This window comes from Capricornis sumatraensis, chromosome 20 (genome assembly GCF_032405125.1).
Source record: "Capricornis sumatraensis isolate serow.1 chromosome 20, serow.2, whole genome shotgun sequence".
NCBI lineage: Eukaryota > Metazoa > Chordata > Mammalia > Artiodactyla > Bovidae > Capricornis > Capricornis sumatraensis.
Window position 1 is genome coordinate 66556564 of NC_091088.1, and position 15160 is coordinate 66571723.

Genomic DNA, 15160 nt, shown 5'->3' on the forward strand with positions numbered 1-15160 from the left:
TTTCATGAAAAATGTAGAAAAATGTAACCAGAAACCAGAGGAAGAAATAAAATGTTAACTTGAACATAAGCAGTTCCTTCTTGTGCCTGTTTCCAGTGAAAACACATAGCTTGTCACGTGGGAAGGAAACACAGGTAACCATATATTGTGAAAAGAGTTGTACTTCAGGGGGTTTCCCTGGCAGTCCAGTGATTAAGACTTGCCTTTTAATGCAGGGGGTGCAGGTTCAATCCCTGGTCATGGGACTAGGATCCCATATGCCTCACGGCCAAAAAACCAAAACATAAAGCAGAAGCAATAAAGACTTTACAAATATTTTTAAAATCTTTAAAAAAAAAAAAAAAAAAGAGTTGCACTTTAGGGAATTCCCTGGAGGTCCAGGATTTAGGACGCAGCACTTTCACGGCCATGGATGGCCAGGGTTCATTCCTTGGTTGGGGAACTAAGATCCTGTAAACTGTGCAGTGTGGCCAAAAAGTAAGAAAAAAAAACATAAATGCAAATCTTAAAAAAGAATTGCATTTTAAATGTGAGAAAGCAGACGGGTTGGAAGCAGAAGGAAAGGAAGAGATACACTGTGCAAACAGTAACACAAGAAAGATGCATAGCCATATTAATATCAGATGAAGGAGAATTTAAGAAAAAGAGAATAATAACAGATAAAATGGATTATTTTACTGAGGAAGAGAAATGGTCATTTTCATCTTTCCCTCCAGCTTTACTGAGACATATATCACACTGTAATAAGCACTTTACTTTTCTGTCACAGACTCTTACAATTACATAATAGAGGTGATGAGGAAAGTTCTTTAGTTGGAAAAATAAAAACCCTGCATTGCCAGAAGTGAGGAAAGAGGGTGGGAAGTAATGGTTGGTTGATGAATGGTTATGGCTGGGTGGAACTAAAAGATAGGAAGTGAAACTAGAGAAGTAAAAACAAAAAGGTGTTTCTGAAGAAAATAATGCTTGAAACTGAGATTATGGACATGGAAGACATTGGTAATCATGAAGTAGAGGACTGTTTGTGGGGATGAGCAGCTGCAGTGGAGAGAAGGGGGGATGGAGGTCAAGACACTGAGCCGCAAAGTTGCTAAATGAACTTAAAAATAGAAGATGAACAGGAAAATTCTGCATGTCCACCATCTTGCCAGGTCTACTGAAATACAGGCTGGGAAACAATGGAGAGTGAAACTGTTGGGTGAAACTCCGATGGAAGAGGCTGACATCACCTGATTGCTGTTCTTCCCTTACCGCTGGGGGACAATCAGGTATCCCATGTTACCCAGTGTGCTGTAACAGGCAACACAGAACACCGCCTGGAGCACAGTCCTGATGAAAAGCTGAACCAGAAAGTCATCAAGCCTCTAGATCAACTACAGCTCATCATGAATATAAGGGATAGATTCACATTTCCACAGAAAACACAATCAGCCAAAACCAGAATGTTGACAATTCCCCAGGGCAGAAGAATGGTCCAGTATTTATACCAGTTAAATGGTATGACCCACAGCCATAAACAGGAACGCATTTGACTCAGTTCTAATGAGGTGGATGGATGTAGAACCTTTAATACAGAGTGAAGTAAGTTGAAAAAAGAACAAATATTCTACATTAACGCATATGCATGGAATCTAGAAAGATGGTGGTACTGATGAACCTATCTGTAGGGCAGCAATAGAGATGCAGACATAGAGAAGAGACTTGTGGGCACAGTGGGGGAAGGAGAGGGTGGGACAAACTGAGAGAGGAGCATGGGAACATTTCCATTACCAGGTGTAAAACAGATCACTAATGGGAAGTTGCTCTACAACCCAGGGAGCTCAGACCCAGTGCTCTGTGACAACCTAGAGGGGTGGATGGGGTGGGAGGTAGGAGAGGAGGCCCAAGAGGGAGGGGACATACGTGTACCTATGGCTGATTCATGGCGATGTATGGCGGAAACCAATAAGCCATTGTAAAGCAATTATCCTCCAATTAAAAATTTAAAAAAAAAAAAAGGTGTGTAAAATAGATTCCAGATAAACTGTCTCCAATGCCCCTTGTTGTTAAAGTGGGGAGTGGTGCTCTTTCCTTCTAAGTCTCTGATGCCTATTTTAGTTCCTGGCACATAGTCGTCTCTATGGCAACGTTAAATGCCTGAACGCCGTCCACTGCTTCCTTTACCTGGCCACACATTTTATGCAGCAGCAACATCATATTGTGGAAACAGTTAAACTTTGCTGCTCTTGGAACAGAAACACTTCCCCCCTTTATCCTCTTAGGTTTTTTGGCCGAGGTCTGCAAAAAAGACAGAAAAAACAAATTACCAGGAGGAAGGATTATATACAGGAGACAACAAAAGTATGACTTGCTAAATGATTAAAGCTACAGGCTTCTGTACCTAACTCAGTAGAGGGGTGTAGGGAGAAAAGGCTTTTATGGGAAGAACAAATGCGTTTCTCTGGGAAAGACAAATAAATCAAGAAATCACAGATGAGACGCTTTGTAATAATATTTGTCTCTGCAGGTGTGAGTGGTCTTTCCAGCTTCTTCAGGCTAGAAAACTCCCAGAGAGCAAAATTTAAAAAAAAAAAAAAAAGTAAATGTCTCTGTTTTTAATTGGAGGATAATTGCCTTACAACTTTGTATTGGTTTCTGCCATATATCTTCATGAATCAGCCCTGGGTAGACCTGTGTCCCCTCCCTCTTGAACCTCCCTCCCACCTCCCACCCTATCCCACCCCTCTAGGTGTCACAGAGCATCAGGTCTGAGCTCCCTGTGTCATATGGCAAGTTTCCACTGGCCATCTGCTTTACACATGGTCACGTGTATGTCTCCATGCTACTCTCTCAATGCCTCCCACCCTCTCCTTCCCCCACTGTCTCCACAATTATTGTCCTAGTTTTACTCACCATTGGGCTCTTGGGAGCCGTTGGGCACACCCTCTCCTCAGAGAGGGACTTTCTGGCAGCTGTACTTACCAGAACTTTCTGCTTTGAGTCTGATAAGGGAGGCTCCGAGAAGGCTTCTTTCTGCCTCCCTTGCATCTCCAAGGTCTTCTTTTAAAGTAATCCTCCTGACTACTGAGCCTGTGCTCTAGAGCCCCTGTGCCACAGCTGAAGCCTGTGACCCTAGGATCCGCACTCCCCAGCAAGAGAAGCCTGAGCACCGTGGCTAGAGAGCAGCCGCCCCATCACTGCAGATGGAGAAAGCTACCGCAGCACGAAGACCCTGCCCAGCCAACAAGAAACACAGAAGTGGCTCAGACGGTCAAGACTCCGCCTGCAATGCAGGAGACCCTGGTTCAAACACAGGGTTTGGGAAGATCCCCTGGAGAAGGAAATGGCAACCCACTCTGGTATTCTTGCCTGGAGAATCCCATGGACAGAGGACCCTGGCGGGCCATAGTCCGTGGACTCACAAAGAGTCAGACACGACTGAACGACTAACACTAGATTTTTTTTTTAAACCAGCTTTGGGGGTTCAAGTGCATCCTCACTCAACCAACTAAAACTCTCTGAAATAGGTTAAGCCACTTTCATCTTGTGTGGCTGTTTTTTTTTTTTTTTTTAACATACAATATTGTATATCAACTATACTTCAATGTTAAAAAAAGAAGCAGATGTGAGAGTCCATCAAGTGCTGCATTTTGGTCTCCTTTCGCTGCTTTGTGTCCAGGGTTTTCGCACATGGGTCACTTGACTCGGGTCAGAATCTAGTCAACACTTCACTAGCATCCTCCAAAGCTGCAACATTCCCCTCTCACTCTCGGGTTTTCCTTCCAGGAGGAGCAGGGCTCCTGATCTCTTGCATCGTTTTCCTTCTCCGTCTCTGTGCTCAGCTCTCCCAGCAAACAGAGCTCCCTGAAGAAGCAGACCAAGTCACACCCCCTTTACCCTCTTCCATCCTTTGTGCAAGGCTGGGTGCACGTGAGATGCTGGTTCCATGTTTGTTACTTGAATTAACATCAGAGTCCTTAAGTTCCCCTTCTCCTGGTTGGGGTCCAGCTGGGCTTGTGTGTCCCCCCCGCACTGGAGTGTCTCAGGTCATGTGCAGACAGTGGGGAGTCCAGCAAGAGGACTGGGAGGGAGCAGGGTTGTAAGTCGGGTCCCAAGTCTTATAGCTCACATGTCTCATGGTCCTTTATGATCAAATGAGTTCAAGTGTCCATGGAAAGACTCAATTAACAATCTAAAAGGAATAAAAGAGTTTTACTTGAGCCAAGCTGAGCGCTATAGCCTAGGAGGCAGCCTCTTAAGTAACTCTGAAGAACTGATCCGGTTTTCTTCTCTTTTTTGGCCCTGCTGCATGGCATGTGGGAGGAGGGGAGTGTTCAGGGTCCTTAGTTCAAACCAGGGATCGAACCCATGCCCACTGCAGTGAACACCCAGAGTACTGCCAGGGAATTCTCAGAACTGTCCCACTGAAGCATGGTTTCCGGCACAGTCTTATGCCCCATCCAACAGAGAACATACATTACACACGACAGGGTGTATTCCTTCAAGTTTCAAAAAGAAACAGACTTAGTATGTAGACAGTGAGACAGCAGGGCCCTGGTGTCCGGGAAGGGAACCTTATCTTGGAGGGACTGTTAACATGGACTCCATGAGAATGGAGATGCTCATTCTTATCTTCAAACCAGATGCTTTTTACCTCAATGGTTAAAGCAGATGAGCTGTGGGGGTTAGACAGGCTGGTTTAGTTCACACACAGTTCAAGATGAACCATGTATAAGCAAAATGACTTTCCCATACCTCAATATGTGAACATTTTCTCCATCACAAGCAGATAAAAATCTTAGAACTTTCTGCTCTAGCAATTCTACCTCTGAGGATATACCAAAAAGAACTGAGAGTACACCCATGATCACAGCAGCATTTTTCACAATAATTAAAACATGAAGGCAACCCAAGTGCCCACTGACCAAAGAATGGAAAAGCCAATGTGATATGTACCAATAATAGAGTATTACTCAGCACTAGAAAGGAAGGGAATTCTAACACATGATGGATGCAGCTTGCAGATATCATACGCAGTAAAATAAGCGTGACTAGACTTGAGAACTATTGTGTGATTCCGTTTAAGTGAAGTCTCCAGAGTCATCAGATTCACAGAGACAGAAAGTAGAATGGTGATTACCAGGAACCGGAAAAGGAAAAAGAAGGAATTATTGTTTAATAGGAACAGAGAGTCAGCGTTGCCAGATGAAAAATGTTCTGGAATTTGGTTGCACAAAATATGAATATACCTGACATGACTGAGGGGCTTTCCAAGTGGCACTAGTGGTAAAGAATCCGGGTGCCCATGCAAGACATGTAGGAGACCTGGATTCAATCCCTGGGTTGGGAAGATCCCCTTGAGGAGGAAATGGCAACCCACTCCAGTATTCTTGCCTGGAGACTCCCACGGGCAGAGGAGCCTTGCGGGGTTGCAAAGAGTCAGACACGACTCAAGTGACTTAGCACACACACACACAAAACATGATTGAACTGCACACTTAACATGAATTAAATGGTAAATTTTGTTGTGTGTACTTTACTACAACAAAGAAAACAGCTCAGGGCCTTCCCTGGTGGTAGAGAATCTGCTCGTCAATGCAACAGACTCAGGTTTGGTCCCTGATCCAGGAAGATTCAACATGGTGTGGAGCAACTAAACCTGTGCCCTGCATTCCTGAGCCCGTTCTTAGAGCCAGGACTACTGAGGCCACAAGGCACAGCTAGTGCAGCCCGCCCGCCCCAGAGCCGGTGCTCCGCAACAAGAGAAGTCGCAGCCATGAGAAGGTCCTGCACCGCCACAGAGTAGCCCCCACTCGCTGCAACTAGAGAAAGCCCTGCGCACAGCCACAAAGACCAAGCACACCAATCAATAACCTAATTAATAAAAAATCATCTTAACTACTAAAAAAAAAAGAAAACCCTCTCAGAACCTCCTCCGAGGGTAACTACAGAGGAGTCAGGGCTGATAGCAACACAGCAGATGGTCCCCGCCCGCCCAGCCCCATCTCCACCCCATCGACCCAGGGGTGAGGGCTGTCTGCTGTGCTCAGGACTTCCTGCTTCGGTTCTTGGAGATGTCTCAGCTCCAGCCCCACACGATTACCCTCAGCCTCCGTGACTGACCCAGTGCTCCAGGCTCTGCTCCAAGGATCCAGTAAGTCTTGGGTCACCCTCTTCTGTGGGAGACTCGGCGCTGAGTTCACATCCTCCTAAAGAGACTTCTGCAACCCCAGAGTGTGCGGGGTCAGCCCGGCTCCAGCCTGAGGGTAGAGAGACCCATTTTACAGATGAAAACAGGAGCTGGGAGCTCTTGTGTTTTGTGTGAGAATCAGTGGTGGGGTGGGGGGCAGCGGGAAGGGAGGTTGGATCAGTGCCTGGAGGTTCTTGCGTGTGTGCTAAGTCACTTCAGCCTGTCTGACTCTTTGCGACCCTATGGACTGTAGCCCGCCAGGCTCCTCTGTCCATGGGATTCTCCAGGCAAGAATACTGGAGTAGGTTGCCATTTCCTCCTCCAGGGGATCTTCCCAACCCAGGGATCAAACCAGCATCTCCTACGTCTCCTACATTGGCAGGCAGGCTATTTATCACTCTTTTTTTTGGGTGGGTGTGGTAATTGTGCTCAAACAATAGTGAAGATTGTTCTTATACAGGGCCTATAATATGTGGACCACCCACTTCAGTCTCTTGTATATCATCCACCTTTTGAATCTATGATCTCCTTATCTGCTGATACGAGGGAACTGTGAAGGACTTGCATGTCAGCAGATGCTGGTGTCTGTAGGGGATGATGGTAGGTTGTTGCTCAGTCACTCAGTCATGTCCGTCTCTTCGTGACCCTATGGACTGTGGCACACCAGGCTTCCCTGTCCTTCACCATCACCTGAGTTTGCTCAAGTTAATGCTATGTTGATTTATATTAAATCACTGTAGGGTTTGTTACACCCAGCAACACTTTGAAGCTGGTCTCTATTATTTATCATTGGCAACAACAACAGCAAAAAGGTAGTAAAATATACATAACATAATATTTACCATCATAACCGTTCTTTCAAAAATTCAGCCCCAACACCCATATGGTTCACAGGATCTTGGTTTCCCCACCAGAGATCAAATGCAGGTCCAGGGCAGTGAAAGTTCTCACTCCAAGCCACTGGACTGCCAGAGAATTCCCATCTACATCATTTTTAGTGCACGGTTCAGTAATGTTAAGTATATTTACAATGCTGTCCAGCCAATCTGAAGAGCTCTTTTGTATCTTGTAAAATGGAAACTGTGCCCCATTTGACAATACTTCCCCATTTCCCCCTTAACCCCAGCCCCTGGCAAACCACCATTCTACTTTCTGTCTCTGTGGCTCTGACTCCTCTCAATACTTCATGGAAGTGGAATCATACAATATTTGTATATTGGCGAGTGGCTTAAGGGTGGCTCAGATGGTAAAGAATCTGCCTGCAATGCAGGAGATCTGGGTTCAATCCCTGGGTTAGGACGATCCCCTGGAGGAGGGCATGGCAACCCACTCCAGTATTCTTGCCTGGAGAACCCCATGGACAGAGGAGTCAGAGGGGTTGCAAAGACGTGACTGAGCAACTGACACACGCAGACAAGGGAGTGACAGGAAGCTTTCTCCAAGCCTTCTGGGTCTTAATTACCTTTAGCTCATAAAGAATCCCTGAGCCAAAGTGGCACATTTGGGAAGACATATTCTCTCACCCCTCACTTCTCTTCAAGCAAATCTTCGAGTAATCTTGAAACATTAAACATATTCTTTATGTTTGAAGAAACCAAGTTCACACAAAGAGAACTTGCCAAATGTGTCATTTTACCACCTGCTCCCCATCACTCCATTCCTCTGCGGAATTGAGCTTCCAGGGTCAAGGGCAGATGGACCTTCTTGATAACTTCGTGTCTTGCTTTCTCAGCAGACCGTAGCCCCCTCAACTATGTCTACGATGCTGGGTCAGTATCTACACCAGTTTGGTCAGAAGCTGGTCCGCAGGAAGCCACAGTTCCGGGAGGAACCTGAGAGTTCTGAGACCCGTCCTCCGAACACCCTGGACCTGGTGGTGATAGGTTTGGACAACATGTTGGGAGCTGGCATATACATCCTGATTGGGGGAGTGGCCAAATACGTAGCTGGACCAGCAATCATCCTTTTCTTACTGGTGGCCGGCCTGACTACTGTGTTGTCTGGGCTCTGCTATGTTGAGTTGGCAGCTGGAGTAGAAAGACCTGGTACTGTGTATTTCATCATCTATGTCACAATGGGACAACTGTACGCCTTCATCAGCGGCTGGAACCTCTTACTGTATTTAATTATCGGTGAGACGACGGGGAGCGGGGAGAAGCGGGCCTTAAGATGCAGAAAGTAGGAGAGATGAGTGGGGGCTTCACTCGTTCATCAGAACCCTGTTATCCACCTTCAGGGCATTGTTGGGAGAAGGGGAACGGTGGCGGGAAAACTGCACAACCTCATTGCACGCAGGTCTATCCTGCTTTCCTTAAGTGATGGACTGAGAAACCAGAGGAAAGGGAACTGGAGGGAGCGGGTGAGAGGGCGGCAAGCCCCTAGGCTCATCCCCTGACCACAGTGAAGTCTTTGCTCAGCTGTTACCTTCCTGGATTTTCCCTTACGCCTCAACTTAACAATTCAACTCTGATCCAGTCCCTCCTACTCGCATTTACCTGTGTTTCTTTGTTTTCCATCACTTCTATCTCCTAGCATATCAAATAGTTGGCCTTTTTGTGAATCACCTGGGTCTCCCCTGTCCGCCCCACGAGAAACTCTTTGAGATCAGGTGTTTTTTGCTCACCTCCTGCCCCAAATATCTCACACGGCGCATAATAGGGGTTCAAGTTCTGTCTGCTTGTAAACTTTCCTCCTTCTGTTGCTGCAGCCACTGCCTGTATAGCCCGGGCCTGGAGCTCCACCTTTGACAGCCTGATTGGGAACCACATCTCTGAGGCATTAGGGGGAACTTTCTCTCTGCCAATGCCCTCCTTCCTGGCCTCGTTTCCAGACTTTCTTGCCCTGGGCCTGGTGCTGCTGCTCACAGGTGAGAGGAGACCAGAGACAGAAAGGGAAGAGCAGGTATGGAGGGGGGGCTGGCCTGGGGAAGGCTCGAAGGCAGAGGGTGGGGAATTAGGACTGGGAAAATGGTTTGGAATAAGAAAGAGAGGAAGGCAAGACAGAGAGCATTTTTTCCTACCCTTGGACAATTGGTAATTTAGGTTGGATCATTCTTAGGTGGGGGGGTGCTGTCCTGTGCATTTTCTGTTTTTTAAAAAAATTGTTGTTGGGGGAATTCCCTGGTTGTCCAATTGGTTAGGACACTATGCTTTCACTGATGAAGTTTTGGGCTCAATCCTTGGTCAGAGAACTAAGATCCCACATGTCAAGTGGGGTACCCCCCAAAAAAGTCTTTCTTGGATGTTGAGTAGCATCTATGATCTTTATGTACTAGGTACCAGTGACACCCAACCCCCAAAGTGTGACAATGGGATGTCAACAGGCAGGGCCAGTGTCCCTTGGAGCACAAAATCACCCCAGCTGGGAATCATTTACCTAGAACAACAAGTTTCTTCCTCTATACTGAGATCAAAGCTCTGTGTGTGTGTGTGTGTGTGTGTTTAACTGAGAGGAAATTCATGTAAATTTAACCATTTTATTGTTTTTCCCAGCTTTAAGTAAGTGTTAGTCGCTCAGTCGTGCCCACCTCTTTCCCATGGACTGCAGCCCATCAGGCTCCCCTGTCCGTGAGATTTTCCAGGCAAGGATACTGGAGTGGGTTGCCATTTCCTTCGCCAGGGGATCTTCCCAACCCAGGGATCAAACCCGGGTCTCCTGCACTGCAGGCAGATTCTTTACTGACTGAGCTACAAGGGAAGATATAATTCACTTCATGGCAAATAGATGGGGAAAAAAATGGAAACAGTGAGAGGCTTTATTTTCTTGGGCTACCAAATCACTGCAGATGGGACTGCAGCCATGAAATTAAAAGGCACTTGCTCCTTGGAAGGAAAGCTATGACAAACCTAGAAAGTATATTAAAAAGCAGAGGCATCACTGCTGACAAAAGTCTGTCTAGTCAAAGCTCTGGTTTTTCCAGTAGTCTTGTACAGATGTGAGTTGGATCATAAAGAAGGCCAAGTACCAAAGAACTGAGGCTTTTGATTGTAGTGCTGGAGAAGATTCTTGAGAATCTCTTGGGCTGCAAGGAGATCCAATCAGTCTATCATAAAGGAAATCATTTCTGAATATTCATTGAAAGAACTGATGCTGAAACAGAAGCTACAATACTTTGGCCACCTGATGAGAAAAACTGACTCATTGGAAAAGACCCTGATGTTGAGAAAGACTGAGGGCAGGAGGGGAAGGGGACGACAGAGGATGAGATGGCTGGATGGCATCACCAACTCAATGGACATGAGTTTGAGCAAACTGTGGGAGATAGTTTGAGCAAACTGTGGGACTGGCGTGCTGCAGTCCATGGGGTCGCAAAGAATCAGACATGACTGAGCAACTGAACCGCAACAATAGCTGACATACAGCATTGTAAAAGTTTAAGATGATCTGATAGACATGGATATTGTGAGATGATGGTCACAGTAAGAAAATATCCATCTGCAGGTGTCCAATTCAGCGGCACTTAGTACATTCGCAGTGATGTGAAACCACCACCCCATCCAGTACCAAACATTTTCATCACAGCAAAAGGAAACCCTGTACCCACTGAGCAGTCACTGCCGTCTGTCCACAACCACCAACCACCAGTCCTGGGCAGCCACTAGTCTGCTTTCTGTCTCTCTGCATTTAGTTACTTATTTCTCTAGCCTCACTGCAATGCATGGGGAACTTCCCAGACCAGGGATTGAACCTATGCTCCCTGTAGTGGAAGCCCAGAGTCTTAACCAATGGACCACCAGGGGAGTCCTGGATTTAGTTATTTTGTTGTCTCATTTTCCATTTTTCCCACAGGACTCCTGGCTCTGAGAGTTTATGAGTCAACCCTGATTTACAAAGTGTTCACAGGCTTGAACATTTTGGTTCTCAGCTTCATCATCTCTGGCTTCATTAAGGGAGACTTGCACAACTGGAAGCTCACAGAACAGGGCTGCCAATTGGCTGCAGCTGGATCTGGTGACGCCTACAGGTTAGGAGGGTACCCTTGGTTGTAGTAATGCGTGTGTGTATGGTGTGCAGAGTTGGGAACATGGTGGGAACTAATGAGACCTGGGGTGATGGTCCAAGCATGGGGGTCCCTGGAGCCCAGGACCTGTGGTACTAAGGGAGGAGCCCAGTAGAGGTGGCCGAACACGCCTCACTCACGTTCCTCCTCTTTCCTCCTCTCACCATAGCTTGGGCCTTCTGGGTTCTGGAGGGTTTGTGCCTTTTGCTTTTGATGCAATTCTCCAGGGAGCAGCTACATGTTTCTACGCATTTGTTGGTTTTGCTGGCATTGTCAGTGCAGGTAACATGGGCATCATGTGTCCCATCGGGGTTTGGGAACAGAATGGGCTGCCCTTGGGCACGGGGGTGAGTAGAAGGTCAGGCTGCTTTTGAAGGCTGAAGAGTAAAGTGAGTTTGGTGATTTCACCCCGGTGTGTTTACTGACCCAATACTTCTCCTGCAGGGAGCAAAGCCAGCCGTCCTCAGTGGTCCATGCCCTTGGCTGTCGTCATCTCCTTCTTCATCTGCTTTGTGGTGTGCTTTGGTGTCTCGGCGGCCCTCACCCTCATGGTGCCCTACTACCTGATTCAGCTCGAGAGCCCCTTGCCGCAGGCTTTCGTCTATGTCGGGTGGGAGCCTGCCAAATATGTCGTGGCTGTTGGCACCCTCTGCATTCTTTTATACAGGTCAGTCTCATGGTTTTCTCTTCATCTACTGTCAGACGCTTGGGTATCCCCAGCCCTCGGGACTGAGAGATGAGACAGAAAGACATCTTCCCCAGGTAGACCAGGGAGCAAAAGCCCCGGTCTCTCCTGCTTCTGCCCCTTCTCACACATTCCCATTTTCCCTTCCAGCCTTCTGAGCATCATGTTTATCATGGCTCAGTTGACCTATGCAATGGCAGAGGATGGGCTCCTTTTCCAGGGACTTGCCTGGATCCCTGCCCCCACCGATGCCCGCACTGATGCCCGCACTGATGCCCGCACTGATGCCCGCACCGATGCCCGCATCATTGTCCACACCGTTGCACCCACAGGAAACCCCATCATGGCTGTCTTGGTTCCTGGAACTCTTGCAGGTGAATAGACAAAACTCACCCTTTTAAAATCATGCGTCTTAACTTGCATATTTCCAGTGGTTTCTCACTCTTATCCCACTGTCCTTGCCCCCTCATCCCAGCGGTCATGGCGTTACTCTTCGACTTCACTGACCTGGTGGACCTCATGTCATTTCAGCCCCTTCTCGCTTACTCCCTGGTGACATTTTCTGTCCTTGTCCTCAGGTGAGACCCCACGACACCTGGACTGGGGGGAAGGTCTTTGACTTGTAAGGGTTGATGGGGAGGGAATCATCTTCCACCTTCATGCTGCCTCCTTAATGTCCTGCTACCATTGATTGGGGAAAGAGAGGCGTTAGACAGACTGATGTTGGATCAGCAGTAGGGTCTGTTACTAACTACTATTGCTTTAATATTTCTAATTCAGGTATCAACCAGCCCAGAATGGAAGCCAGGAGAAAACAGAGGAGGAAACTGAGACAAACCCTGAAGCTGAAGGAGGTCCTTTGGAATCTGAACCTGAAGCAGGAATCTCAGGCATTCTAAAGAGTCTGTGGTTCTCTCCCAGGACCACCCCCACCTGTAAATCTGGCCGGATTGTCTATGGATGTGCCTCCCTGCTTGGTGAGCAGTGGGATTTCTCCTTGGTCATATTCTGAAATTGACAGGATGGTACTGGAGTGTGTATTTTGTCAGTTGAGGAGTCTTGGAGATATGATGGCCCCTCCTGATGTGGGCAGCCTGGGGAGGGATGTGACCCGAGGTCCTGACATCTTTGTCTTCTGGGGCCAGCCTGTTCTCCACCTTGACCCTTGCAGTGCTTCTGCTGATTATCCTGAGCCTGATCCTGTACTGGTGGTCCAGCCAGGTGTTCTCTGGAGACCCTGTGCTCACAACAGTGGCTGTGCTGCTGCTGCTGCTCATCACTGGGGTCACAGTCATCATCTGGAGGCAGCCCCAGAACCCCAGTACTCTTCCATTCAGGGTAGGTGACCTCATGTGCCCAAAGTGTCCACCTCAAGTGAAGGAGGTCTGCGTGCTTTAGGTCTAAACATCATTTGTTGTACAGGCAATGGGGGGATTTGCTGAAACCAATGAACTCTTCCCTGATCCACACTCAGTGGTTTACAAACTCAGTCTCACTAAGCACTGAGCACACAGTCTGAGTAGAACTGGAGTCTTCCTGCCCACATGGGGTAGAGTCCCCCTTTCAGACATCTGGGGTGTGTTCAGGAATGAACTGACTTTGCTCACAGGTCCCTGCTGTGCCTGCCCTCTTCCTGATGAGCACCTCTGTGAATATTTACTTAATGATACAGATGACCACTCGGACCTGGACCCAATTTGGCATCTGGATGGCGATTGGTGAGTGGTTTTCTGGGCTACAGAGGCTTCTTGAGTGATGGAACCCAATATTCTTCCTACTACCTCTCTCCTAAACTGTGTCAGACACCATGATAGGAGCCCTATTGGGTATTTGTAAATGAGGAGAGCACCTACTTTCCCTTCTCATTGTCTCATTTCCCTCCTAGGATTTGCCATATACTTTGGATATGGGATCCGACACAGCCTGGAGGAGAACAATGATCAACAGCCAGCAGCCTCCACTTCTCAGACTTAACAGAAACATCCCTAGTGATGAATTGTCTTAACTACAGGACATGGATGCTGTGTGGAATCCCTCCATGCACTGGAAGATCTGCTGGTTCGAGGGGCACTGTGAGCCTCTATGGACTGTGAAGGCGGAATGCATTTACGGCTGCGTATTTATTGCTAGTGGACGAAGTGACTTTAATGCTGTAAATGCTGACGGAAACATTTAAAAGCATAATACACATCCAGAAAAGTGAATTTTCATGAAAAATGTACAAAAATGTAACCAGGAAACAGAGGAAGAAATAAAATATTAACTTGAACATAAGCAATGCCTCCTTGTGCCTGTTTCCAGTGAAAACACATAAGCTGTCACATGGGAAGGAAACACAGGTAACCATGTATTGTGACAAGAAAGTGAAAGTTGCTCAGTTGTTTCCGACTCTTTGTGACCCTATGGACTATACAGTCCATGAAACTCTCCAGGCCAGAATACTGGAGTGGTCAGCCTTTCCCTTCTCCAGGGGATCTTCCCAGTCCAGGGATTGAGCCCAGGTCTCCCACATTGCAGGTGGATTCTTTACCAGTTGAGCTACCAGGGAAGCCCAAGACACTAGAGTGGGTAGCCTGTCCCTTCTCCAGCGAATCTTCCTGAGCCAGGTATCGAACTGGGGTCTCCTGCATTGCAGGCAGATTCTTTACCAACTGAGCTACTAGGGAAGCCCATATTTTGACAAGAGTTGCACTTTAGGGGGCTTTCCTGGCCGTCCAGTGGTTAAGACCTGGCCTTCCTATGCAGGGGGTGCCTGTTTGATCCCTGGTTGTGGAAATAAGATCCCACATGCCTCATAGCCAAAAAACCAGAACATAAACTGGAAGCAATAAAAACTTTAAAAATGGTCCACATAAAAAAACATATATATTAAAAACAAAAGAAAAGGCGTTACACTTACGGTATCCCTGGAGGTCCAGGAGTTAGGACTCGGCACTTTCACTGCCATGGCCAGGGTTCAGTCCCCACTCGGGGAATTAAGATTCTAAAAACTGTGCAATGTGGCCAAAAAACAAGAAAAAGAGATTTAAAAAGAATTTAAAAGAAAGAATTTCACTTTTTTTTAAAAATTGAAAATCGAATCTGCTTTATTGAACAACTCATGACTTTAAACATGTTCTCATACTCCTTTTTTTTTCTGACAGGGCTTATAAAGTGTCCATATTACTTTTTCTTTAACTATTTGATAGAATTTAAGCAGAGAAGTCATCTGAGCCTGAGCTTTGCTTTGTGGGAGGATTTGTAATTACAAATTCATGTTCCTGTTATCTGGCAACTCAAATATTTCTTTAGAAAAAAGAGCTGCAAT

The 15160-nt window shown here is 46.9% G+C and overlaps 1 protein-coding gene across 1 annotated transcript; it reads left to right on the forward strand.

Moving 5' to 3' along the window:
• Positions 1–7931: 7931 nt before the first annotated feature.
• LOC138096303 (cationic amino acid transporter 3-like) lies at positions 7932–13827 on the forward strand. Its single transcript, XM_068992437.1, has 12 exons — positions 7932–8301; positions 8877–9035; positions 10958–11132; positions 11338–11450; positions 11613–11835; positions 12004–12107; positions 12186–12227; positions 12329–12431; positions 12634–12830; positions 13025–13191; positions 13463–13571; positions 13739–13827. The coding sequence occupies exons 1-12, from the start codon at positions 7932–7934 to the stop codon at positions 13825–13827; spliced, it is 1851 nt and encodes a 616-aa protein (XP_068848538.1).
• The last annotated feature ends 1333 nt before the right edge of the window (positions 13828–15160 follow it).

Coding starts and splice junctions, on each gene's coding strand:
- LOC138096303 (XM_068992437.1), top strand. CDS start 7,932: ATGCTGGGTCAGTATCTACACCAGTTTGGTCAGAAGCTGGTCCGCAGG. Junction 12,432..12,633: donor TTTTCTGTCCTTGTCCTCAG/GTGAGACCCCAC, acceptor TTTCTAATTCAG/GTATCAACCAGCCCAGAATG. Junction 13,572..13,738: donor TGGCATCTGGATGGCGATTG/GTGAGTGGTTTT, acceptor TTTCCCTCCTAG/GATTTGCCATATACTTTGGA.